At 41.5% G+C, this 25,592-nt stretch overlaps 1 protein-coding gene and 1 non-coding gene across 6 annotated transcripts in view; one reads left to right on the top strand and one right to left on the bottom strand.

The window, feature by feature from the left end:
• Positions 1-25,592, top strand: part of ERBB4 (erb-b2 receptor tyrosine kinase 4) — a 1,160,668-nt gene that overhangs the window by 1,110,862 nt on the left and 24,214 nt on the right. For all 5 annotated transcript variants that reach the window (XM_029069455.2, XM_029069453.2, XM_029069454.2 and 2 more), the window contains 4 exons: positions 3,661-3,736; positions 8,803-8,949; positions 11,321-11,418; positions 12,569-12,739. In XM_029069455.2, the coding sequence (XP_028925288.1) occupies positions 3,661-3,736; positions 8,803-8,949; positions 11,321-11,418; positions 12,569-12,739 (492 nt within the window). The remainder of the gene's footprint in view (positions 1-3,660; positions 3,737-8,802; positions 8,950-11,320; positions 11,419-12,568; positions 12,740-25,592) is intronic.
• Positions 17,550-17,687, bottom strand: LOC114813530. The gene has a single exon (XR_003761247.1). It is a non-coding gene; the product is annotated as a small nucleolar RNA SNORA7 (small nucleolar RNA).

Here is a 25,592-nt window from a genome sequence, read left to right as displayed (position 1 = left end):
CAGGCCCATGGTCTAGCTACTATGCCATGCTTCTTTGCTGGTAGAAAAAAGCTAATCAGATTAGACACACTCCCTGTCCCACATGGGGTTCCCAGTTTCAATCCTCATTTTATGGATGAGGTAATTGATTTTCCCAAGGTCACAGAGCAGCCAAGTGGAGGATCTGGGATTAGAACCTAGGTCCTTCTGACTCCCAGGCTTGTGCTCTTTCCACTGGGCCATGCTGCCTCCCATATGTTTGCTATAGCGCTTTGATTACCAAAGTGCTCTCACATTATTTAGTTTATTTCAACCTTCACAACAACCCTGTGAGGTAGGGACACAGGGCAGGTGTTATTATCCCCATTTTACAGATGGGAAAACTGAGGTAAAGGGAAGGTAAGTGACTCACCTGTGGTCCTCTGGCTTCTAGAGTGGCGCTCCGCCACTTTGCCACACCACTTCCCCCCAGGCCATTGTTCCACACAGGATTCACTGTCTAAAAGGGGCAGAGAACAAGTATTGTATTCCCATTTTATAGATAACAAACTGGGACAGAGAGAAGTTAAGTGACTTACCGAAGGTCACCCATCTGGCAGTTGGTGGAATCAGAAATAGAACTCAGCTTTCTTGACTCTCATTCTTGGGTGTGGTACCTTTCCACCAGGCCAAGAAAAAACTATGATAAAACTTTGATGTCTGTGGTTGGGCCCTTTCATTTGACTTGAGCAGCACCTGAGAACTACTGGCTTCAACTACCATCTATATGCAGATGATATCCAAATCTACATCTCCTCCCCTGATCTCGTTCCCTCTCTCCAGGCTTGCAACTCCTCCTGCCTTCAAGACATCTAATTGGATGTGCTCCCATCACCTCATACTTAATGTGTCCAAAACAGAGCTCTTTATCTTCCCACCCAAACTCTGTCCTCTCCCTGTAGATGGCACCACCATCCTACCCGTCTCACAAGCCTGTAACCTTGGCATTATCCTTGACTCCTCTCTTTAGTTCAACCCACCTTTTCAATCAGTCACCAAATCCTGTCGGTCCCACCTTCACATCTCCAAGATCCGCCCTTTCCTCACCATCCAAACTGCTACCATGTTAATACAGTCATTCATTTTGTCCCACCTAGACTACTGCAACCATCTCGCTGCTGACCTCCCAACCTCCTGCCTCTCCTCACTCCAGTCCATACTTCACTCCACTGCCTGGATCACCTTTCTACAAAAAGATACCCCTCCTCAAAAATCTCCGGTGGTTGCCTATCCACCTCTGTATCAAACAAAAACTCCTCAAAATTGGCTTTAAAGCACTCCATCATCTTGTCCCTCCTACCTCACCTCGCTTCTCTCTTTCTACAACCCAGCCCGCATACGTCGCTCCTCTGGTTCTGACTTTCATACTGTGCCTTGATCTCACCTGTCTTGCTGCTCACCACTGGCCCACGTCCTGCCTCTGGCCTGGAACACTCTCCCTTCTTAAATTCGACAGACAATTTCTCTCCCCTCATTCAAAGCCTTATAGGTAGCACATCTACTCTAAGAGGCTTTCCCAGACAAAGCCCCAATTTTCATCTCCCACTCCCTTCCACAATGCCCTAACTTGCTCCCTTTGCTCTTTCCCCCACTCCCAGCTCCACAGCACTTATGTATATATCTATAATTTTATTACTTTGTATTGAAGTCTGCCTCCCTCCTTCTAGACTGTGAACTTGTTGTGGTCAGGGATTGTCACTGTTTATTGTTGTATTGTTCTTTCCAAAGTGCTTAGTACAGTACTCAGCACACAGTAAGCGCTTAATAAATAAGACTGAATAAATGAATGAATGAGTGCAGGCATCTCAGGAAAGCAGTGACATTAAATTAAATTCGAGAAGCCTCATGAGCCTGAGTGTCAGAAGACCTAGGTTCTAATCTTGGCTTTGCCACATTGCTGTGCAATCTTAGGTGAGTCAATACAATTCTCTGTGTCTCAGTTACCCCATCTGTAAAACAGGGATTAAATCATATTCTTTCCTACTTCGACTGTTATCCCCATTTGGAACAGGGACTCTATCCAACCTGATTAACTTGGATCTGCTCCAGTATTTAGAATAGTGCTTGGAATGCAGTAAGCACTTAACAAGTATCATTATAACAAGTATCATTATAAAACATTAATCTCTCTGAATATAGGAATGCCCCGAAAGATAAAAATAATGCAAACTGTTGTGTTACTGAAGTAATACAATTTTAATTCATGACTTCAGTATTCTAATACATCTGATTTTCCCCTCTGTCTGGATTTCTAAATGATCAATATCCTAAAGACAGTCTAGAATATTTATCGAAATTTATTGCTATGAGACCTGCTTAGAACAGTTTTACTATTGAATGGGGCTTACTTTCTCTTGAGCGTGTCAAGTTGTAGAATTTATCCTAAAGAAGATCTCTTTAGTTTCAATTGCTTAACAATCTCAAGGTCCTGAATTAGCCACCTAGAATTGCACACTGCTCCTTTACCAGAACGTCCTGTAATTCACAACTTGAAAATGTGTTCCCTGTGGGAAAATTCCTTTTAATGTTTGCACAATAGCCTTTGATAGTGATAATGACAATAATAATAATAATGATATAACAAACGATAACATCTGTTAAGCTCTTACTATGTGTCAAGTAATGTACTAAGTGCTGAGTCAGATACACAATCCATGTCCCTTTCTAAGTCAGAGGGAAACCAGGTATTGAATTGCCTTTTTACAGATGAGAAAACTGAGGCTCAGAGAAGTGAAGCGATTTGCCCAGTGTCACACAGTAGGGAAATGGCAAAGTCAGGATTGCTGAGTCCCATGCTCTTTCCACTAGGCAACCCTGTTTTTCCAAAAAACCTAGTTGAATAGCTTCATTCTAACAATAATAATAGTGATGATATTTGTAAAGCACTTACTATGTGTCAAACACTGTTCTAAATGCTGAGGTAGATGCAAGCTAATCAGACTGGACACAGTCCCTCTCCCATATGGGGCTCAAAATCTTAATTTCCGTTTTCAGATGAGGTAACTGGAGCACAGAGAAGTGAAGTGACTTTCCCAAGGTCATAAAACAGACAAGTGGTGGAGCCAGGATTAGAACCCAGGTCCTTTTGACTCCCAAGCCTGTGCTCTATCCACTAGACCACGCTTCTCCTCACCAAAGCATTCTCTCTTTGGTGAGCCGGAAATCTCCAAAGATTTTAAAATCCTCTGCAATGAATAACGTAGTAGTCCACATCTGAGAGAAATTAGATTCTCCCAATATATAATGCTGAGGGAAGTTAGCCCTCCTGGTACAGCGAATCAGCAGAAAGAGTCCTGGGATGGGAGTCAGGAGTCCTGGATTCAAGTCCCAGCTCTGCCCCTGGCTTGGTGAGTGCTGATGGGAAATTCATTTGTGCCCTTGTTTCTGTCAACTAATAGATGGACCTAATCATATTTACTCCCTTCTATCTCAAAGCAATAATGTGTGGATAAAATAATCAAGATGAAGAGGCTCTGGGCTCTTTTTAAAAGCATTACATAAATTCAGCTTTATGAGATCCCTCCTGGGTAAGGGAGGTATAAATACAATGGGGTTAAATAGGCCCAGGGTCTAGAATTCGGGATAGGAAAATAGAACTTTTTTTAATGGTTATAAAACTTACATTTCCTTGTTTCTCTGTAGATGCCAATTAAATGGATGGCTCTAGAGTGCATTCACTACAGGAAATTCACCCATCAGAGTGATGTTTGGAGCTATGGTAAGTAAATCCGGGTAATTTAAAGTGATTATGGTTATGAAATTTTCTATTATGAACAATTCCATAAATATGCTAAAATGTTATATTTTTCTTTCTTTTTTAAAAATAAATCTAAATGGCACTATTATCTATCTTCAGTGCTATTTCCCTACGCATAAACCCACATCGTTACAGTGGTCTTGCTGGGTTGACTTGTCTGCTGTAATCTCAGGTTTAGAAGCAGTTTGGCTGATCACTGTGACAGAGAGAAAGAAACCATTTCTCAGTTTAGGTACAGATTCATTGGCTCATGTAGCTCAAGGCCATAATTTTCAAAAACTCTTTGAAAACATAGCTCTAAAAGCCACGAATGTTGGAAAACATTTTCTGGCTTATGGTATTCTCTGTACTCCAGTCAGATAAAAGGGAATGTGTCATGACAAAGGATGAATACACATAAATTTTATAGAGGAAGGAAGAAACAAGGAAGGGAGGAAGGAAGGAAGGAAGGGTTTTAATCCCAGTTCAGTCACTTGTCTGCTGTGTGACCTTGGGTAAGTCACTTAACTTCTCTGTGCCTCAGTTACCTCATCTGTAAGATGGGGGTTGACTGTGAGCTCCATGTGGGTCATGGACTGTGACCAACCTGAGTAACATCTCAGTAGTACATTCCCGTCATATCTTCAGCATTTAACAAATACCATTAAAAAAAAGTGGAGGAGGGAAAAAGTGTGAGGGAGAAAGATTCAGGTGTGCCCCAGTTGAATTTCATGCCCAAAGGTCAGACAAATATTCCTATTGAAAAAGATTGATTTTTTTCTGATAGTAACTAGGTAAATTGATTTAGTTAAAATGTCAGGATAGGCTATTTATCCAATTGCCTGGCTTTTTGTGCCTTAAAATGTCCAGGTGTTAGCAGAGCAAAGCTGGGTCCTTTTTTCCCTGAAACTCTGCCTTCCATAGGAAATGATGAGCACAGGGCCTATCTCCTATATTTCACTTTGATATGCCAGACTTTGGAATTCTATGGGTTCTAATCCTTTCTCTCCTACTTACCCACTGGAGGACCTTGAACAAGTCACTTAACTTGTCTGTGTCTCTCTTCCCTCATCTGCAAAATGCGGAGTCACTATCAATTCTGCCTCCTACTTAGACTTTGAGCCCCATTTGGGACCTGCTTATCTGAAATCTACCCCGGAGCTTAGTACAGTCCTTGGCACATAGTAAGCAATTAACAAATACTACAATTATTATGATTGTTAATGGACTAGGCTATCACAGAGATCTCTGTTAAACTGTTTCAACTGGATCACTGGGGCTAGGCCCCTGGCTTGTGACGTTTCTGTGCTTCTGCTGCTCGTGCCCATTTCACATCCTGTGTGAAAGTGATAGCATAAAAAAGTCAGTGGAGTCTGTGATGAATCACTCTAGCAACTTCACATTGCTTAAACTAAATGGCCCTAGGATGTGTAGCACTATTTCAATCGTATTTATTGAGCGCTTGCTGTGTGCAGATCACTGTACTACATGTTTGGAATGTACAATTTGGCAACAGATAGAGAGAATCCCTGCCCAACAACAGGCTCAATATCTTTCTTGATTTAGTCTTTCCTGTGGGTAGCAGTGGAATTCAGAATTCGCTGTTGCTGCCTGAATGTACTCACTTTCTTGGAAACAATCAATTAATCAATTGTATTCATGGAACACTGTACTAAATGCCTGGGAGTTTCCAATAAAGTAAGCAGATCCAATCCTTCCAGGAGTTTTTAATATAGAAAGGAGATAGACATCCAGTGCTTAGAACAGTGCTTGGCACATAGTAAGTGCTTAACAAATACCATCATTATTATTTAAATACATTATAAATAGGGGAAGCAACGAAGTTAGATAACAGTGATGGTTATTTGTTCATTCATTCAGTCATATTTATTCAATCATATTTTTTGAGCACTTACTGTGTGCAGAGCACTGTACTAAGTGCTTGGGTGGATTCAGGTTAATCAGTTGGACACTGATTATCTCCTTCATCAGGCTCGCAATCTAAGTATGAAGGAGAATGGGCATTGGATCCCCATTTTACAGATAAAGGAACTGAGTCACAAAGAAATTAAGTGATTTGCCCAAAGTCACATAGGCAAGCAGAGAAACATAATGGCCTAATGGATAGAGCATGGGCCTGGGAGTCAGAAGGAACTGCTTTCTAATCTCAGCTCCACCACATGTCTTGGTGTGATCTTAGGCAAGTCACTTAACTTTCTGTGACTCAGTTCCCTCATCTGTGTATTGGAGATTAAGATTGTGAGACCTATGTGAGACATGGAGTGTGCCCAACCTGACTGGCTTGAACCTGCCCCAAACTCAGTACAGTGTGTGGCACATAGTAAGAGCTTAACAAATACCATTTAAAAAAAGTGGTAGAGCTGGAATTAGAATTCAGGTCCTTTGCTATATGTGTATAAGCCCAGGTGCAAGCTTTAGGTAAAGTGAGCCTCCAGTGCAGAGTTTTCTCTAACATAGGTTTTTTTCAAGACTATAAACCCCATCTTATAGGAGAACTAGGTGCAGCTAGAACTGAAATCCATTTCTAAAGGAATTCTGAGCTGAAAATTCACTACCAGTATCATTTGCTTAATTCAAAAAGATGAAAGCAAGCCAAACAGCAACAAGGAACAGTAATGGCTTGTTGTTAGTTAATCTTTAGTGTGTACTGAGCATTTTTCTGCTGATAGGCCCCTGAATCAAGATTTTCATATTAGTGCTGTGGGACTGTGTTGGTGCATGCCTAAGTGCTTAGGGCCTGCAGATTCAAGGGCATAGGTGATGCAATAAGGAGGAAAAACAGGAAACAAAACCTTGCTGATGAAAAATACCTATCTAGCATGGATATCATATGGGACGTTATGGATTTCATGTGGATCACCAGATTTAAATAGGGAATTTCTTTACATCTACATTTGGGAAGCTTAGTCGGAAAAGTTTGAGAAATCCTGATTCCTAACAGCGGTGAGAAAACAGATGAAGGAGAAAAAAATCCATTATTTTTGGTTGTATCTTTTACCTATCTCTCCCTGGATTCGGTACGACAGTCTGCTAAATGTTATTGCTGGCCTGCAGGCAGATTTTAAATGACCTGTAAAATAAAAAAAAGCAAAATATTGGGATAGCAGTCACATTTTTAATATTAAAGTATATCTTTTGGGAGAAATTCTGTAAATGTGCTACATTATTTATCTTCTTGTGGAGCTGCAGAATCCTGGGGCAGATCTTGAAAATAAATATAAAAGGGAAGACAGGGAGCTCAGTTTGAACTATGACAAAAGCCATCAACCCAGGCTAGGAAGGCCCTTGGAGATAGACCCCACCTGACTGGGGAAGACTTGTAAGGGGGAGACAATTACATAAGTTAGTTCAGCAATGCACCATTGGGAAAGTCATTATTGGGAGTTGGAAGAAATGTGTAGCAGCTCCACTTTTTACTTTCAAATGATGAGCTTTCTGGAATGTTTTCTGGGGTCTTTGCTTTGTGGCTTCCTCCTGACAGCATGATCAAGTCTGCTTCAGTGTAATGTAGGCTGCGGGTTAGACACTGGCAATTCTCCATTTTCTTTGTTTAAACATCTTGTCCTAACTCATGGAAGATAGACGATGGGAGAGAGGCAGGACCTCTCCTTTTCACTCCCATCCCATCTTTCCCAAGTAGATATTTCCTGATAAAACAAGCTTTCAGTCAATCAAACAATGGTATTGTTTGCTTACTCTGCATAGAGAACTCTACTAAGGTTTTTCAAGAGTACAGTAGAGTGAGCTAACAGAATCCCTGTTTGCTAGAAGCTCACAATGTACTGGAAAGACAGACACTAAAATAAATTACAGGTAAGGGAAGCAATATCTGTATATAAATTCTGTGGGGATGGAGAGACGGGGTATCAAAAAGTTTAGGGAGCGGGATTAATTGCATGGGTGAAGTATTAGGGAGGGAAAATGAGGTGGGGGGTGAAAGCTTATTATCTGAAGGAGATAATAATAATAATAATAACAATTGTGGTATCTGTTAAGCATTTACTATGTGCCAAGCACTATACTAAGCATTTGGGTAGATACAAGATGATCAGGTCGGGCACAGTCCTAGTCCTAGTCCTACATGGGATTCACAGTTTAAGGAGGAGGGAGAGCAGGGAGTCCCCATTATATAGATGAGGAAACTGAGGCCCAGAGAATTTAAGTTACTCACCCTAGGTGACAGAGCAGACAAGTGGCAGAATGAAGATTAGAATTCAACTCTTCTGACTCCCAGGCCAGGTATTTTTCCACTAGGACTTGACACTTCTCTGTGATTTTAATAGTAGGACTTTGAAGATGGGGAGAGTAGTGGTCTTTTGGATATGAAGGGGGAAGGAATTCCATGGTGGAGGAAGGGTGCTAGCAAGGGGTCAAAGGCAGGAGAGATGAGTGTAAGCTACAATGAGCAGACTGGTATTAGAGGAGGAAAATGTGTGTGAGATGAATTGTAATGGGAGAAGAACAAGCTGCTGAGGGGTGGTGTTGAGGTGAACAATTAGGGATAGGGCCAGGACACTCAGGACAATTAGCCATGGAGCCCAGTGGCTATCTAGGGCATCCCCAGGCTCTTCAAAGTATTTCTTAGGAATCATTCTAATAATTAATAATAATTATGGTATTTGTTAAGCACTTACTATATGCCAGACACTGTTCTAAGCGCTGAAGTAGATACAAGATAATCGGGTTGGACTAAGTCCCTGTCCCACATAGGGCTCACAGTCTTAACTGCCATTTTACATATGAGGGAACTGAGACCCAGAGAAGTTAAGTGACTTGCCCAAGGTCACACAGCAAACAAGTGGCAGAGCTGGAATTAGATCGCATGACCTTCTGACTCGCAGGCTTGTGCTCTATCCACTAGGCCATGTTGCTCTGCAGAGTCCCATAATTCACCTATTTGAGGAGAGTCAGAGTGGAACCAAAGAATGGTATGAGCATTCGAGTCCTGAGAGGGATGTGTCGATTCTTCCGTCTTGCATTCATAGGGGGAAATGCCCAGAGAGATTTTCTCTAAACCTTTTTTCTAGGAGTCACGATCTGGGAACTCATGACTTTTGGAGGGAAGCCATATGATGGAATTCCAACTCGTGAAATCCCAGATTTACTGGAGAAGGGGGAGCGCTTGCCACAACCTCCCATCTGCACCATCGATGTGTACATGGTAATGGTTAAATGTAAGTTTAACAGATCTCTTCCAGGTGGGTGGGCACTCAGCAAAAAGGATAAAATTGAGCCACAGGAATAAAAACTTTGTGTATCCCACAATATGCAAAGACTGAAATAAACTGCAATTAAAAATATTACATGAATTTCATGGGTTCAAAAGAGAGGACTATCTCTGTAGTTTGAGACCTAATTTGGTTGTTTCTTGCCATTGTGAAAGGAAACCTTTTTATGCAATGGAGTCCAAACTATCTGACCCTTTTTCTTATTTTTCTTATGAGAATTAAGTTCATGGTGTCTAGATTTATACTCAAATGATGTGGACACTCTGTAAATAAACTTTTAATAAGGAAGCAAATAATAGTTCTTCAAAAATATTAAATATATTGCAAGAAATATTGAATGAGATCAAAGATAAAACCTGAAGGCAATGAAAATTGGCTCTTCCATTTTGAGCAGTGAAGAAGTGTTTTGGTGGGGGATTCCTGTAGCACAGAAAGATGTTGAGTGTTTACATTAGATCAGATCTGCAATGGCTGACAACTGGACATGGCCAAGTTCCCCTTTTCCCTTAGGACACACACACTGCAAATGTATTTTCAACACATTTCCAAGCCTAGACCTCAATTTAAATAGAATTAGGGAAGTCCCTGGGGTTCATGAAATTAATTTCAGGGAGATTTACATCCAGCTGCTTTATCTATTTGATCTGGGTCTTTCCCTAATGGGTGTTTGGCAAGGCTGACAATGGAGCAAATCAATGAAGGGGCAGAAGTTTCTTATTAATAAAGGATTTGTGAGCCAGAGCTGCTTCGATATCACTCACCGCACCAGACTATGCAATCTGGCCACGAGCAACGAATTAAGGATTTGTTTCTAGAGCCCATCAGGTCATGCTCTACTGTTCTGGATCTTTGTCCTCAGGGCCAGGAGAAACCCTTCCCTTGCCAAAAGTAGGTGTCCAGAATTCCCAGAGCACTTTGCTCTAAGCTTTGCGAGTTGGGTTTCAGGCCACAGTAAGCGGATCACTTTATCCAGAAAATCAGGGAAGCCTCTTGCTTGGTTTCTGCTCAGTTATAAGCAGAGATTGCGGGTTGAGATATGGAATTGAAACTCACTTCTGAGTAATCATACACTTGGGTGATGGTCTATAGGTTTTTCCAGGGAGAAAAGGCTGGTAGGTGGATGTACTAATGGCAACTTCTGAATAGTAAGTACCATTCATTTGGCATTCACTATTTCAGAGCAGGGAAAGTTCGCTTTCTCATATATTTGTGCTTTACTAAAGACAAAGAAAATGCCTTTAATTGAAGCACCCCCACCTGCCAATCGCCCCTCCCCTGCCAGCAAGGGTACATTCCATCAATCAATCAATCAATCAATATTTACTGAGTGCTTACTGTATGCAGAGTACTTCACTTGCCTGTAAGTTCCTTGTGACCAGGGATCGAGTCTACCAACTCTATTGTATTGTACTTTCCCAAGTGCTTAGTACAGTGCTCTGCATAGAGTAAGCACTCAATAAATACCATTGATTAGTGGATTGATTGATTGGTAGACAGATAGACTTTACCTGCCAATCCATTCCTCCTATCCCACACCAAATTTAAAATGCACAAATAATAATAATAATGTTGGTATTTATTAAGTGTTTACAATGTGCAAAGCACTATTCTAAATACTGGGGGGATACCAGGTGATCAGGTTGTCCCTCATGGGGCTCACAGTCTTCATCCCCATTTTACAGATGAGGTAACTGAGGCCCAGAGAAGTTAAATGACTTGCCCAAAGTCACACAGCTGACAAGTGGCGGAACCGGGAATTAGAACCCACGATCTCTGACTCCCAAACCCGGGCTCTTTCCACTGAGCCACGCTGCTTCTCGTGTTTGTTTCTTTGTTTTCACAAAGAAAACAAAGGGAGAAATTCTGTGGGCCCATTCCCTTTGATCTTTGAAGTCAGTCCCATATACACGTTACTGACAAATTCACATTCAGGCAAGTCTGTCCTGTAATACTCACCCATTCCACCTGCACACACATGCTCCCAATTTGTTTCTTTCAGTACTGTGAGGTGCCATATCCAAACAAGGTTCACGTTGTTGAAAGAATGTCCTTTGCTTCCCTAACATCAATCTTGCCTGGAAGCATAATGGAAAAACTTGTCCCGCATTGTCCCGCATTGTACAGACTTCTAGGCTCTGAGTCTGATCCATACTTTCCAGGAAAGCTATGGAGGAAGATGAAAGGTCTTTCCATTGAACGTGTCAAACAGTTCTAGCTATCAAGGGGTTACAACAGGTTGTGGTCCATTTTGATGGTGTTGATTTTCTGTTGATCTACTGCCTCATTTCCCTTCCTTTCCCTGGAAACCTCCCTCCAGGTTGGATGATTGATGCTGACAGTCGACCAAAATTCAAGGAACTCGCTGCGGAATTTTCCAGAATGGCTCGTGACCCTCAGCGGTACCTGGTCATTCAGGTCAGTAACACCAGAAGCCACAGTGAAGATCTCTTTGGAGTCTAAATGGCTGATCAAGTGGATTTCTTGATAAGTCAAGAGGTCCCCAAACACCTTCAATGTTCCAGCTATAAATCAATCAATCAATAGCATTTATTGAGCACTTAATGGTATGCAGAACATTATACTAAGTGCTTGGGAGAATGCAATGAAACAATACCAAAGCTCTATTTTTACCCACATGCCTGTGTCCAACACAGCATGGCCTACTACATAAAGCATGGGACTGGAAGCCAGAGGACCTGGCTTCTATCCTCGGCTCTGCCTCTTTCCTGCTGTATGACCTTAGGTAAGTCACTTAGTGCCTGTTCTCCATCCTACTCAACTCTGAGCCCCATGTAGGACAGGGACTATATCCAGCTGCATCTGGCCTGATTAATCTGCACCTATCCCAACGCTTAGAACAGTACTTGACACATAGTAAGTCCTTCGTGAATACACTGAAACATTTTCTATTATAAGATTTTAATTTCCTGTGGCCTGCCTTTTTTGGTCATTTCTATTTGCCTGGTTTCGGTATGGATAATACAGTAGATTGTAAACTCATTTTGGACAGGGAATGTGTCTGTTGTATTGTTGTTTGTACTCTCCCAAGTGCTTAATACAGGGCCCTGCACACGGAAGTGTTCTATAAATGCAATAGATTGATTTCAGAGGAAGTGAATACCAGTGATTATGCTGTTATTTTAGTAGAGCAAATTGTCATGTTTGCCTATTAAAAGTACAAAACATCAATGTCAGAACAAAGGAAAGGAAATTGAAACAGAAAATTTCTGGGTATTTTCAGCAATAGTGTTTTTCAAGTGACTTTTAATTGTTCAAATAGTTCACAAAACCATTAACAGGTGCACAAGTGTTAGAAATGGATACTGAAGGGAAGAAGTTCTTGAAAATAGTAATTCTAGAGTTGTTCTTATTTGCAGTTATTCTGCTTTGTCACGTCATCCCCAATGTAAATGAAAATAAATGATGAATTAGAGATGAGGAAAGACATAATAATAACAAAGGGCCTTTTCAGAGAAGTAGAGAGAGTTTTTGAGAGACCGGAACTTGAGATGAAAGAGAAAAAACCCCTCTTGTTTCTTTTACTGCCATTTGGTGATCATTTCAGGGTGACGATCGGATGAAGCTGCCGAGTCCCAATGACAGCAAGTTCTTTCAGAACCTGCTGGACGAAGAGGACCTGGAAGACATGATGGATGCCGAGGAATATCTGGTTCCACAAGCTTTCAACATCCCACCGCCGATCTACACCTCCAGAACAAGAATTGACTCCAATAGGGTAAGAAAAAGCATGTGTCTGTTGTCTGGTCTGTCTGATGATGCACTTTCCTCTCAAGACTAACCAGCAAGTCTCATTAATCAATCAATTGATTGATTGGTAAGCCTCATCCTGAGACTAAAAGCCTGAATACCTGCACAAAGGAATTGCTGTCTCTCCCCCTCTTCAATCTCTACCCCCTCACCTCCACAACCTTCTCTTTTCCTCTATCTCTCTCTCCATCTTCCCGCTACTCTCCCCCTTTCTCTTTCTGTACCTCTGTCTCTCTCTAGCTCTATTTCTCACTCCCCTCTACACTCACATACTCAAATACTCCGACTATTCATCTAAATATTCTTTTGAAATTTAAGTATTGTCATTTAGCAAGCCTATGATGTTTGAAAATGATCACCGAATCTGGGGAATGTGGGCTCCTGTCAACATAAAGCATAAAAAGGCAAGGGGGCAAAGCTCTTAATAAAGCAATCTCAAAGTGCTGGAAGGCAGACTTCATGTTTTATCTGCACACAATGAATCTCCTTCCAGTGGGACTGTGATTCCTCAAGGGGATCCACGTATGAAATGGGGATGAGAGGAGAAAATAAAGTTCTGGAAGTGGATTAGTGTAAACCCCAAAGGTTTTGGTGCTGAATGACTTAGTTTGCTAAATATAAATGGGGAATGTCCCTGCCAAGGGCTGGGCTTTGGAGATTAGGCCCCTCCCATCATGTCTGGAAAGGCTAGAAACAATCAATCAAACCAACCATTTATTGGGATAGGGAATACAGTGATCTTTCTGATGTGGGAATGAAAGTTGAAATTCAGAAACATATGAGGATAGGTATAAATCATTCTGATCCAAACTGAGTTTTAGAATGGGCACGTAGCCTGGGGAAAATCTGTTCATTTTCTCTGAACCATTTTTACCAGCTTCTTGAAAAGAACTCAGTGTCTATGTGTTCTGGAAGCTATCATAGTTGTATTAAGCTAGGCTGAGATCCCTTAAGACTGTTCCCTTAAGACTGAGTGCAATGAGGTAGGATTCTGCCAGAAGACCTTGGCTGAAGTTGTCTCTTAGCTGTCCTGCTTCCATTCACTGGGTGAATCTGGCTTCTTAGGAAGCAGGCTACTTCTCCCAACAAAAGGCAGAAAGGTCTTCTTGACACTTACCTGAAAGTAGAGCAAATTTCACTGTGGTGGAATCCTAGAAGTTACCCACATGGTCTCCTTCCTGTCAAGGTACCTAAAGCTAGCACCGTCCTCTCCAAGATCTGTAAACACAATCCCTCCCCTATTCCCCCAATTTTAATGTTCCTCTCCATTCTCTTTATACCTCTAGCACACACTCACACACACACGCACACACACACCCTTCTCTATCTATCCTCCTCCCTCACCAAGCCACCCTCCTTATTTTACTTCTATTCACACAGGACCAGTTTACAAACAAAGTGACCATAGTATCAGCCTTCCTGTTGTCCCTTAGTGTGCTGATCCAGCTGGCAGTTGCTTTGGTGATCACTGCAGCCTTTTCCACCCACATGAGTCAATTTATTTTCAAGATTGCTGTTGGGCCTATACACCTCTCAGAGTGCTCTGAGTCAAGGTCTGGATGCCTGTAGCTTGTGAGCCACACCTGGCTCTGCTTAGAACCAAATGTAGCTCTCGATCTGGGTAGAGGGAGGGGAAACATTGAATGTGCATAGCAGCGAAGATAGGGGGTGGACAAGGTGACTGGGAGCAGAACCAAAGAGAGGTGTGGGGATGCTGCAGCCTAGGGGAAGATGTTGACCAGGTTCCAGTGCATTCCACAGAAGAAGCAGCAGAGTGTGGCCTGAGGTATTTTGCAGCCTCTTGCAGGAGGGTAAAGCTGGAGATCAGAGGATAGGATTGGGGGACATGGGATCAGGGGACAAGGGAGGGAATGTCTCCAGACCCAGAATCAGAGGAATGGCACCAACCCACCTCTCCCTGCCTTGTTACGGAGAAACCTCTGGCTTGGAAAGGTGTTTCGGGACCCTCTGATTTGCAGGCTGATTCTACCAGCTGAATCACTTCCCTGGAAAGGGTTCCTACCTGATGTGGACACCACAGGGATGCACAGGTGCTGCATAAATTCAGGATTGCAAAAGGTAGGGAGTGGAACAGGGAGGTGGAACAGGAGTGGCATGGGTGTGGTGAGGCATTTTAAATAATGTAGTAGCAGAAGTCTCATTGGAAAATGGCCATGCAAATGCAATATCAGTGTAGTAGTAGGTGATGTGGTAGTAGTATTGTTTTTGTTGTTATTATTACTGCTTATACCCCATAGTGAAGTAAGCTACATTAATGTATGTTTAAACCATATGGTTGGCTTTATGCATACCCACTGCTCAAATGTTTTATTTTGTTTGGCCCTCTTGTTCAAAAAGAGGTTGTCAATTCCTCCCTTGGTCTTTCTTGGATCAGAAACTGATGACTACCCCCAAACAAAAAACAAAAAAACCCCAACAAACTGGCATTACAACCAGGTCTACCGATACCCAGAGGAGTTCTGTTTCCACTGGAACTATAGCATGGATGAAATGTGTTGGAAAACTCATGAACTCTAGTTTTGGGGACAGTTCACTAACTCCTGAACTATGGAGTTAGAAATCTCATACAGGACTGGACTATAAAAAGCAATCAATCACAACAAATCAGTGACATTTGTTGGCATGCTGTGGAGGAGCCCTATACTAACAGCTTGAGAGAGTATGGTACAGTAAGTAGACAAGATCTCTCCCTTCAAGGAGTTAGTAATCTATCAGGGAGACAGACAATGAAATAAACAGCAGGTAGGGGAAGCAATACAGTAAAAAAATGCATATATAAATGCTGGGGGCAGTGAGGAGTGAGTATCAGAAGTGCTAAAATGTCCATACCTGTACAGAGAAAAAAAATTAGCAAGTCCTCCAGAGCTTGGAATCTCAGAAAAATTGAGCAAAAGAGAAATAAAGGAGAGTCCAAATTCCTTTGGGGCTCAGCTGAGTGATTTTTCCCTTTGGAAAACTTTTCCACAGTGTAATAAGAGGAACTGTGGAGGCTTTAGTTTTTTTTTTAATCATTGCTGATCAGCCTAAATTCTCTCCCTCCAGTTTTCCTCCAGGAATTCTCTTGCTCTGTGGGTCTTGGGCTTGCACCACTTTGCGACAGATAGGATCGCAATGGATGTTACATAGTGTGCCAAATTAAGCTCCCCTTTTCTTTTATCTTTACACTGTAATATGCAGTTCCACTCCCAGGTCATTTCTTTTGCTACCAATCATCAGCAATGGCTTCATGTGATTGCTTCTTTACAATTAGCACATTTCTGCTCAATAATTAATGTCACAGATTATTTTGCAAATTATGTTCCCTTGAGTCTTTCCAAGAGGAGAGGACCCTGATTCTTGGAATTAGGACTATTCTCCATGGTCCTACAGCTTTTCATCAATTACACTTTCCAATAAGAAAATAAGCTGCATTGGTCCTTAACCCTAACCTCTATCTATCCTCCCCTCTGTGTTAACTTGGCTGTTTATCCCTTCAACACGATGCAATCCCCAGCCCCATAGACCTTATGCATATGCCTTTCCCCTATTTCTCCCATCTCAAATTTAGTTTAATGTCTGTCATTCTCCATAAACTGTAAGTTCTTTGTGAGCAGGGATCACATCTACCTAGTCTATTGTATTGTACTTCTGCAAGTGCTTTGTTAAGCGCTCTGCACATAGTAACTGCTCAGTAGATACCTTTGATCATTTGTAAGAAGAATGAACATCGTCAATCAAAGCTATCCATATACAAATGATATAATTAACTTGGAAAATATCAAAATGTTCAAGAAGAGCTTAAAGGGAGGGTTGAAATGTCCAAAATGGAACAGTTTGGGATAAAGAGGGAAACATTAGAATTTTAGAAGTTCCATCCCTAACCTCTATGGCTGGGTCTCCAGGCAGGCACCCAAAACGTAATTCCTTCAAATAACTCATTGTCACTGTCAGGGACAGGACCCTGAGAAGGGTAGATGACTGATCTCACCCTGGAATGATGTTGCTTATGATCTTAAGTTATCATGAGTCAGATAATTGATGAATGAAATCTTCAAAATAACATCTCTGACCCTCTTGCCTCCATGACCAAACTCTCTTTAACAGCCCCAAATTCCTGATAATTCAATAATTCTCCAAAGAGATAATATCTTCCATTTAACAGCACAGGAAATAGTGGAGCACCATTCTAACTTCCTAGCCCTAGACAAGTCTTCACAAGTCAAAACAAATGGCATTTTTAATGAGAATTCCTGTCATTGTTGGTATGGCTGAACTAGTGCTATGTTTTCTCCATGCAGAGAGAGTTTTGGGCCAAATGCTGCTTCCTGATTAGCTCAGTTGACAAGTGTTGCCCATGATCCTGAAGGTCTTAACTTGGTCCCATGCTCCTTTGCAAATGACCTGGACAGAGCAACATTCTGAGATATCCAGGGTTGGTTGGGGGGAGCTGGAAATACTCTCTGCCAATCATGTAGATCTGCTGATGTCAGGGTCCCCGGACAAATTCTCTCGGGTACTGCATATCTATAGAACCATCCCTTTTCTTTGTCCTGTTGTTGTCTTATGCTGTTGAGTTGCATCCGACCCAGAGCGACGCATAGACACATCTCTCTCAGAATGCCCCACTTCCATCTGCAAACATTCTGGTAGGGTATCCTTAGAGTTTCCTTGGTAAAAATGTGGAAGTGGTTTACTTAATTGCCTCCTTCCGCATAGTAAATGAGTCTCTGCCCTCGGCTCTCTCCCATGCTGCTGCTGCACAGCACAGGTGAGTTTTGACTTATAGCAGATTGCCTTCCACTCCCAAGCCACTTCCCAAGGTAGGAGTGGAATAGGTATGCCTCTGCTTGACTCTCCCTCCTGTAGTCATGACTGGTAGAGTACTGGAAACTCTCCAGGTGTGACCCTGAGAGGATCCCTTTTTCCCAAGACAAGGCAATTTCCATAGATGTGTATATTCAGTCTCAGGGATTGTTTCACTCCTGTAGGTTTGGGGTTAGAAGAGAGATTTCCAAGATGAAAATCAGGAGGGATGATCAATCAATTGATAATATTTATTGAGTGCCTCCCTATATGAAGCACCATACTAAGCATTTTGTAAAAGCCAGTAGAGATACTAAGTTACGATCCCTGCATTCAAAGAGCTTGCAATCTCCCTGGGGAGACAGACACTAAAATAAATTACAGGGGAGGGGGACACACTTCCTGGGCTGGCTCCACCCTTCACTTGTGCCACTTTAGTAGCCTCCAGAAATCCGATTCACTGATATTTCCATCTGATTCCCTTCTGTGTCACCCTTTGACTTGGGCAAGAAATAAGTTCCTGTTATAGTATACTCTCTCAAGTGCTTAGTACAGTTTCTGCCCACAGTAAGTGCTCAAAAAATAAGATTGATCAGTTGATAGACTGATTGGTTTGGCTCCTCAAAAGTCTGAAATGAACAAGAATGTAAGCTGGAGCCCAGAACTCCTGTTATTGTAGCATGCCCATTCTTACTTGGCTGGTGGGAATGTATGGCCCAGAGAGAAGATGAAAAGTCTATATCCTTGATTGCAATCTCTTAAAATCTGTAATGGTCCAGCCAGCTCAGTATTTTGACTCTCACATTGCAACCAGATATATAGTGGAATGAACACGGGCTTGGGAATCAGAGGTCATGGGTTCTAATTCTGGCTCTGCCACTAATCGGCTGTGTGACTTTGGGCAAGTTATTATTATTATGACATTTGTTAAGCACTTACTGTGTGCAACACACTGTTCTAAGCACTGGGGAGAATACAAGGTAATCAGCTTGTCCCATGGGGAGCTCACAGTCTTCATCCCCATTTTCCAGATGAGGTAACTGAGTCACAGAGAAGTTAAGTGACTTGCCCAAAGTCACACAGCTGGCAAACGGCTGAACTGGGATTTGAACCCATGCCCTCTGACTCCCCAGCCCGTGCTCTTTCCACTGATCCATGCTGCTTCTCTGAAGTCACTTAACTTCTCTGTGTCTCATTTACCTCATCTGTAAAATGGGGATTAAGACTGTGAGCCCCATGTGGGTAAACCTGATAACCTTGTATCTATCCCAGGACTTAGAACAGTGCTTGGCACATAGTAAGCATTTAACAAATACCCATAATTGTTATTATCTTGATCAACATTTTTTCCCTTCTGTGCACCTTCCCCAACTGCACTATAGCTTTCCTAAGATATAGTATGCATGTAGAATTCCAGATTTGGCCATGTTGTGGATTTTTACAGAATCAAAGTAAGTCTTTGGTCTTGTTTCCTAACCCCTTCCTGAAAGAAGCAGAGTAGCCTACTAGAAGTAGAGTAGCCTAGTAGGAAGAGCATGGGCCTGGAAGTAAGAAGGACCCGGGTTCTAATTCCGGCTCTGCCACTTGTCTGTTGTGTGACCTTGGGTAAGCCACTTAACTTCTTTGTGCTTCAGTTACCTCATCTGCAAAATGGGGATGAATAAATCAAACAATCATATTAATTGAGCACATTCTGTGTGAAGAGCACTGTACTGCATGCATGGGAAAGTAAAATATAACAATATAACAGACACATTCCCTGCCCACAGTGAGTTTACAGTCCAGAGGGGGGAGAAAGACATTAATGTAAGTAAATACTTAAATTATGGATACATACATAAGTGCTGTGGGGTTGGAAGGGGGAATAAATCAAAAGAGCAAGTCAGAGTGACACAGAAGGGAGAGGAAGAAAAGGACTTAAGGAAGGCCTCTTTGAGGAAATGTGCCCTCAGTAAGCTTTGAAGTGAGGGAGAGTAATTGTCAGTAGTATAGGAAGAGGAAGGGTATTCCAGGCCAGAGGTAAGATGTGGTTGAGAGGTCAATGGTGAGATAGATGATAGATCCTTTCTGATCTCCCAACCTCCGGTATCTCCCCACTTCAGTCTATACTTTACTCTGCTGCCCAGATTATCTTTCTGCAGAAATGCTCTGGGCATGTAACTCCCCTCCTCAAAAATCTCCAGTGGTTGCCTATTAACCTTCGTATCAAGCAAAAACTCCTCAATATTGGCTTCAAAGCTCTCCATCCCCTTGCCCCCTCCTACCTCACCTCCCTTCTCTCCTTCTGCTGCCCAGCCTGCACACTCTGCTCCTCTGGTGCTAACCTTCTCACTGTGCCTCGTTCTCACCTGTCCTGCCATCAACCCCTGGCCCATGTCCTACCTCTGGCCTGCAATGCCATCCCTTTTCACATCTGTCAAACTACCTCTCTTCCTTCCTTCAAAGCCCTACTGAAAGCTCACCTCCTCCAGGAGGCCTGCCCAGGCTGAGCCCCCCTATTCCTCTGCTACCCTACTCCCTCCCTCTGCTCTACCTCCCTCCCTGCCCCACAGCCCTTTTGTATATATGTACATATTCATTACTCTATTTTATTCATGATGTGCATATACCTATAATTCTATTTTTTTATATTGATGCTATTGATGCCTGTCTACTTTTTTTGTTTTGATGTCTGTCTCCCCCTTCTAGACTGTGAACCCGTTGTTGGGTAGGGATTGTCTCTATTTGTTGCCGAATTGTACTTTCCAAGCGCTTAGTACAGTGCTCTGCACATGGTAAGTGCTCAATAATTACGATTGAATGAATAGATGAGATCGAGGTACTCTGAGAAGGTTGACATGAATGAATTTTCTGCCGCAGTGAGTGTAGATAAAAAATACAAGGGGACCCAGAACTGAAGCTTGACAAAATCTTGATAGACATAAGATTAAGACAGAGCCCCATGTGGGACAGGGACAGGGTCCAACCTAAGCTATTAGTCCAAATAGCTAGTTCTACCCCAGTGCTTAGTACAGTGCCTGGCACATAGTAAGGGCTTAACAAATACCATAAAAATAAAGAAATCTCCTCAGCTTCAAAAATTCACTCAAGTCTACAGTTGGAACAGCTTTAATTCAAGGATTATCTGATTAAAAGATAATTTAGGGAATGTTCAATTACAAAAAAAAATTCTCACGGCTTTCAGGGTGGTAAAAATAGTCTTGGGCCAATTCCATTTGAAAAAGATATTAATGATAGTTGTGGTATTGCTTAATCACTTATTATGTGCTAAACACCGTACTAAGTGCTGGGCTAGATATACGAAAATCAGGCCAGATATAGTCCCTGTCCCAAACGGGGCTCATACTCTATTAAATAAGCTTCTCTCTGAGTAACTGTAATGGAACCCATTAAATGGCTTTGGGCCAAGTTTCCAAATGGCAAATGATCATACAGGAAATTTAATACTACACATTGAGAAAGGAGTCCACAGCTAAATGAAACAGGGTGAGGATTTTGTGATGACATAACAAGGTTACTCTGGGTGTAATTTGTGAGAAATCAATATTGGTTCTTAGGTAGACTGCCACTGATGATAAATGACCCCAGGTGCACAGGATATTGGTTTTACATCTTGCCCTGAACATATCACTGTAAGCTGCATAGCGTCCTTAGCAGCCCACTTGGGCATTTTTCACTGTGACCTTAGAGGAAAGAGTTTGACTCATTTGATTAGTCCCCTATATCCTTCCTCCATAGGTGTTCCCAGGAAGTTTCCCGCCAAAGGTGAATTGGTCCCACTTGGGATAAGCATTTTACTGCAATTAAAGCTCTGAGAATAAGGCTGTTCAAACCTAGGAAGGAGGGTCAGTCTTAATCCCAGTTGCAATGTTTCAAAGGTTTTCTTGTGTTCTTGGATGTTAGTGATGCTTGTTCCAACTGCACCATTATAGGATTACAGTAATTATGCAATTAGAACTTCAAAATGGGTATAAAGGCAATTACAAAAAATTAATTTGACAACATAAAGTCCACCCTGCAATCATAACTGTGGAGCAAAGATAATTTAACCCTAAAAAGTTGATCCAAGGAATATATTCAGTCCTTAGCATGGGTCTCCCTCCTCTAGGCCGGCACCTGTCGCCCATCAAACGGCAGGGACTATCTCTATCTGTTGCCGACTTGTTCATTCCAAGCGCTTAGTACAGTGCTCTGCACACAGTAAGCGCTCAATAAATACTATTGAATGCTATTGAATACCTGTCCTCCCACCCACCTGTCCTCCCACCTCTCTTTCTATTTCTCACTCTCTTTAGTGCATTAGGCCAGGATCCATCCTAAGTCATTGTAAAATCTCTTCCTCTACTATCCATCCCCATCTATGCTGTCTTTCTCCTGAGACTCCAAACAAGTCAAAGAACTCGGCCTGTGAGTCAGTACTTGCGAAGTGATGGGGGGGAAAAACCAGGTGAGGGGAGAATGGAGCAGAGAAGGAGTTGAAATCCTTGCAGAGAACGGTTTTATAACATCATATGGAACTTAGGAATCCTGGCCTAGGTCAATTAGACCAATTAGAGCAGGGATTTCTCTAGATTGTACATATTGCAATCTTTCAGCATAACATCTACCAACTCTGTACTATTGTATTTTCCCAAGCATTTAGTACAGGACTCTGCAACAGAGTAAGCATTCAATAAATATCAATGATTGATTTGGTAATAATAATGTTGGTGTTTGTTAAGCGCTTACTATGTGCAGAGCACTGTTCTAAGCACTGGGGGAGATACAGGGTAATCAGGTTGTCCCACGTGAGGCTCACAGTTAATCCCCATGATGGTATAGTGTAGCATTAAATTCCACAAGGAACAGAGTTATAGCAGTCAATCATTCAATAGAATACTAATAATATTTTCTGCTACTGTATTCTTTTTTGACACAGATTGTTCTCCAAGTTCTCTTTTGTTTCTAATTAGAGGTTTTATTTTTCAAGCTAGTCAAGGTAACAATGAGTTATGCTTGGCTCCTCCTTGGCTTCTGCTCATTTATATGAGCTGAATATTTTTGTTGGTTTTTACTCTAACATTTCTATAATCTAGAAGAGTTTCCAGAAGATTCTGCACTTTTGGAAATGATTCTGTCATTTCTGGGTCATCAAAATTTGTGATAATTTTCCATATTATTCCTTTCTTAGAATGAGAAACAACATCTGATGGTGTTATTAGATTTTTTTTACTGCAATTAATAAAACCAGGACTTTTTCTATCAATCTATAAAATTAATTGTCTTTCCATTCCTTGAAGTTAAATTTGTCTCAGTAGAGTAAGCGATAAGTAGCTATATCATTAGATATCACTATGGTCTATTTTTTACTAGATGACCTTGTCACTGATTTTAGGTGATTAATGAATTATATTTCATTGAGTAGTGGTGGTATCGAATCTCATCATTGAGTAACTATCCAGGTTTCAAATAATTTGAAGTGATGGAGACATAATGCTAACAGCTTGGCCTCATCTTTTCCTGTGTCCTTTCATTCCACTGATTTTTTTCAGCACAATTCAAATTTTCCATATATATCTTGCTTGAAAGGCATTCTGTGATTTCTCTTTAAAACATTTTTGTTTATAATTGCACTTTGGATTAGGTCATTCTTGCTCAAATACTTTCATCCGACTTTTGTGGCTTATCTAAATTGTTCAATGACTAAATTGTTTGAAGTCTCTGAGATAAGAAAATAATGTAAATAGACAGCAAACACATTTAACAGGGCATTAACTATTGAAAACAAAATCTTGTTTGAGTAATCAGAGATTTTATTAGTATCACCTAGAAAACCATAATAAAAAGAAGGGAATATAGTAAAGCACGCAAAAAAAGAACAAGTTTCAGGTTGAGCACAGTAGCTAAAGGAAATTCTCATCTTCTGTCATAGAAAAAGGTGCATGATTTCCTATATCTGAGTTCAGTAGAGTCCCCCTTTCAAATATGCTCTCCAGAGTCTTGAGATCGTGAGGAATTCTGGTTGTTTGCCTTTCCCTCCTTCTCATATAAGCACAAACCTTTGTGTGATTTGGGACCAGTGAGATTAAACGTCAGTTGACTGCCTTCAGGCCATCTCTACCTGGGTGTCTTGCCAACACCTCAAACTTAAAAAGTTCTAAACAGTACTCATCTTCCCACCCAAACTTTGTCCTCCTTCTGACTTTCCTATCACTGTAGACATCACCTCTATCTTTCCTGCCTCACAAGGCCATAATCTTAGCATTATCCTTATCTCCCTCATTCAACCTGCAGTCTCTTACCAAATACTACCTTCTTAACATCTCTAGAATCCACCCCTTCCACTCCATCCAAATCCCTACCATGCAGATCCAAGCACTTATCATAACCTACCTTTCTATAGTATGTGTTAAACCCTAACTATGTGTGTGATATTAAGCTCTAGGGTAGTTACAAGCTAATATGGTTGGACACAGTCTTAATCCTCTTTTTACATATGAGGTAGCTGAGACACAGAGAAGTTATGTGACATGTCCAAGGTCACACAGCAGACAAGTGTTGAATTGGGATTACAACACAGGTCCTTCTGACTCTCTGGCCCATGTTCTATTTACAAGGCTGTACTGCTTCCCTAGATCAGCCTTCTTTCCTGCCTCCTGTCATTCTTCACTTTGCTGCCTGATCATTTTTCTAAAAAAAAAATTCCATACACATCTCTCAGCTCCTCAACAAGTTCAAAAGGTTGACTATCCATCTTTGGACAAAACAGAAACTCCTTACTATTAACTTTAAGATACTCAATTAGTTTTCCCCCTCCTATCTTGCCTCTGTAATTCCACGACTGTAATCCTGCACCTATCCTTCACTCCTCTAACACCAACCTATTTACTAAACCTCAATCTCATTTTTTTCACCACTCAGTCCCTTACACTTTACCCCTTGATATCTGTCAGTCCACCTCTTTTCAATCTTCAAAGCCCTAATAAAATCATATATGCTCCAAGTATCTGCCCCACACTAACCTCTCATTTCTGTACAACAATTCACCCTACTCTTGGGTTACCTATTCTCTACACTCTGTACCCCTGAGGCAGAGTGGCATAGTGGATAGAGCCCAGACCTGAGAGTCATAAGGTCCTGGGTTCTAATCCCTCCTCAACACCTATCTGCTGTGTGACCTTGGGCAAGTCACTTTAGTTCTCTGGGGCTCAGTTCTCTGATCTGTAAAATGGGGCTTAAGACTGTGAGCCCCACGTGGGACAACGTGATAACCTTATATCTATCCCAGTGCTTAGAACAGCGCTTGGCACATAGTAAGTGCTTAACAGATACCATTATTATTATTGTTATTATTAAGCACTTAGATACTCACCCCACCCCCACAGTACTTACATAAATGTCCTAATAGCCATTTCCTCTCTCTGTAATATAATAAACTAACCATCCCTCCCTCTAGACTAAATTACTGTAGGCAGGGAATGTGTCTGTTATCATGTTATAGTGTGCTCTCCCAAGCACTTAGTTCAGTGGTCTGCACACAGTAAGTGCTCAATAAATACAAATGACTGATTATTGCATTATATTTTCCCAAGTTCTTAGTACAGTGCTATACACAAAGTTAGTGTTCAGTACATATCATTGATGGAATAATAGCTAATGGCAACTAAAGAGAGGGACTCTTCCAATATTCAGTTTTTCCATCTTTTTATCCCCCAAAAGAGTTTCCAAAATGGTGCAGACCTTAACAGTTCTAAGTGGAGTTGGGCTGATAGTAAGGAGTCTCTGTTTTTTGTAGAATGGTTGGTCAACAATTGGAGATTGTTGAGGAGGAGATGTGGGGAGATGTGGACTGAATTTTTTTAAGAAAGGAGTCAATAGATAACTTGAGTGAGGGGAAAATGACATGCTAATACATAATGCATTTTGAGACTGGGAAATGCTAATCTGAATGTTTATTTCCCTTTGTAACAATACTTTTAATGGTGTTAGTGAAGCAGCATGCCCTAGTGGAAAGAGTTCTGGGTTCTGACTCTGCCACT

The sequence above is a fragment of the Ornithorhynchus anatinus genome, chromosome 7, assembly GCF_004115215.2.
Source record: "Ornithorhynchus anatinus isolate Pmale09 chromosome 7, mOrnAna1.pri.v4, whole genome shotgun sequence".
In the NCBI taxonomy this organism is placed as follows: Eukaryota; Metazoa; Chordata; class Mammalia; order Monotremata; family Ornithorhynchidae; genus Ornithorhynchus; species Ornithorhynchus anatinus.
The sequence above is the reverse complement of the archived record's forward strand: the minus strand, read 5'-3'. Positions and strand labels throughout refer to the sequence as shown.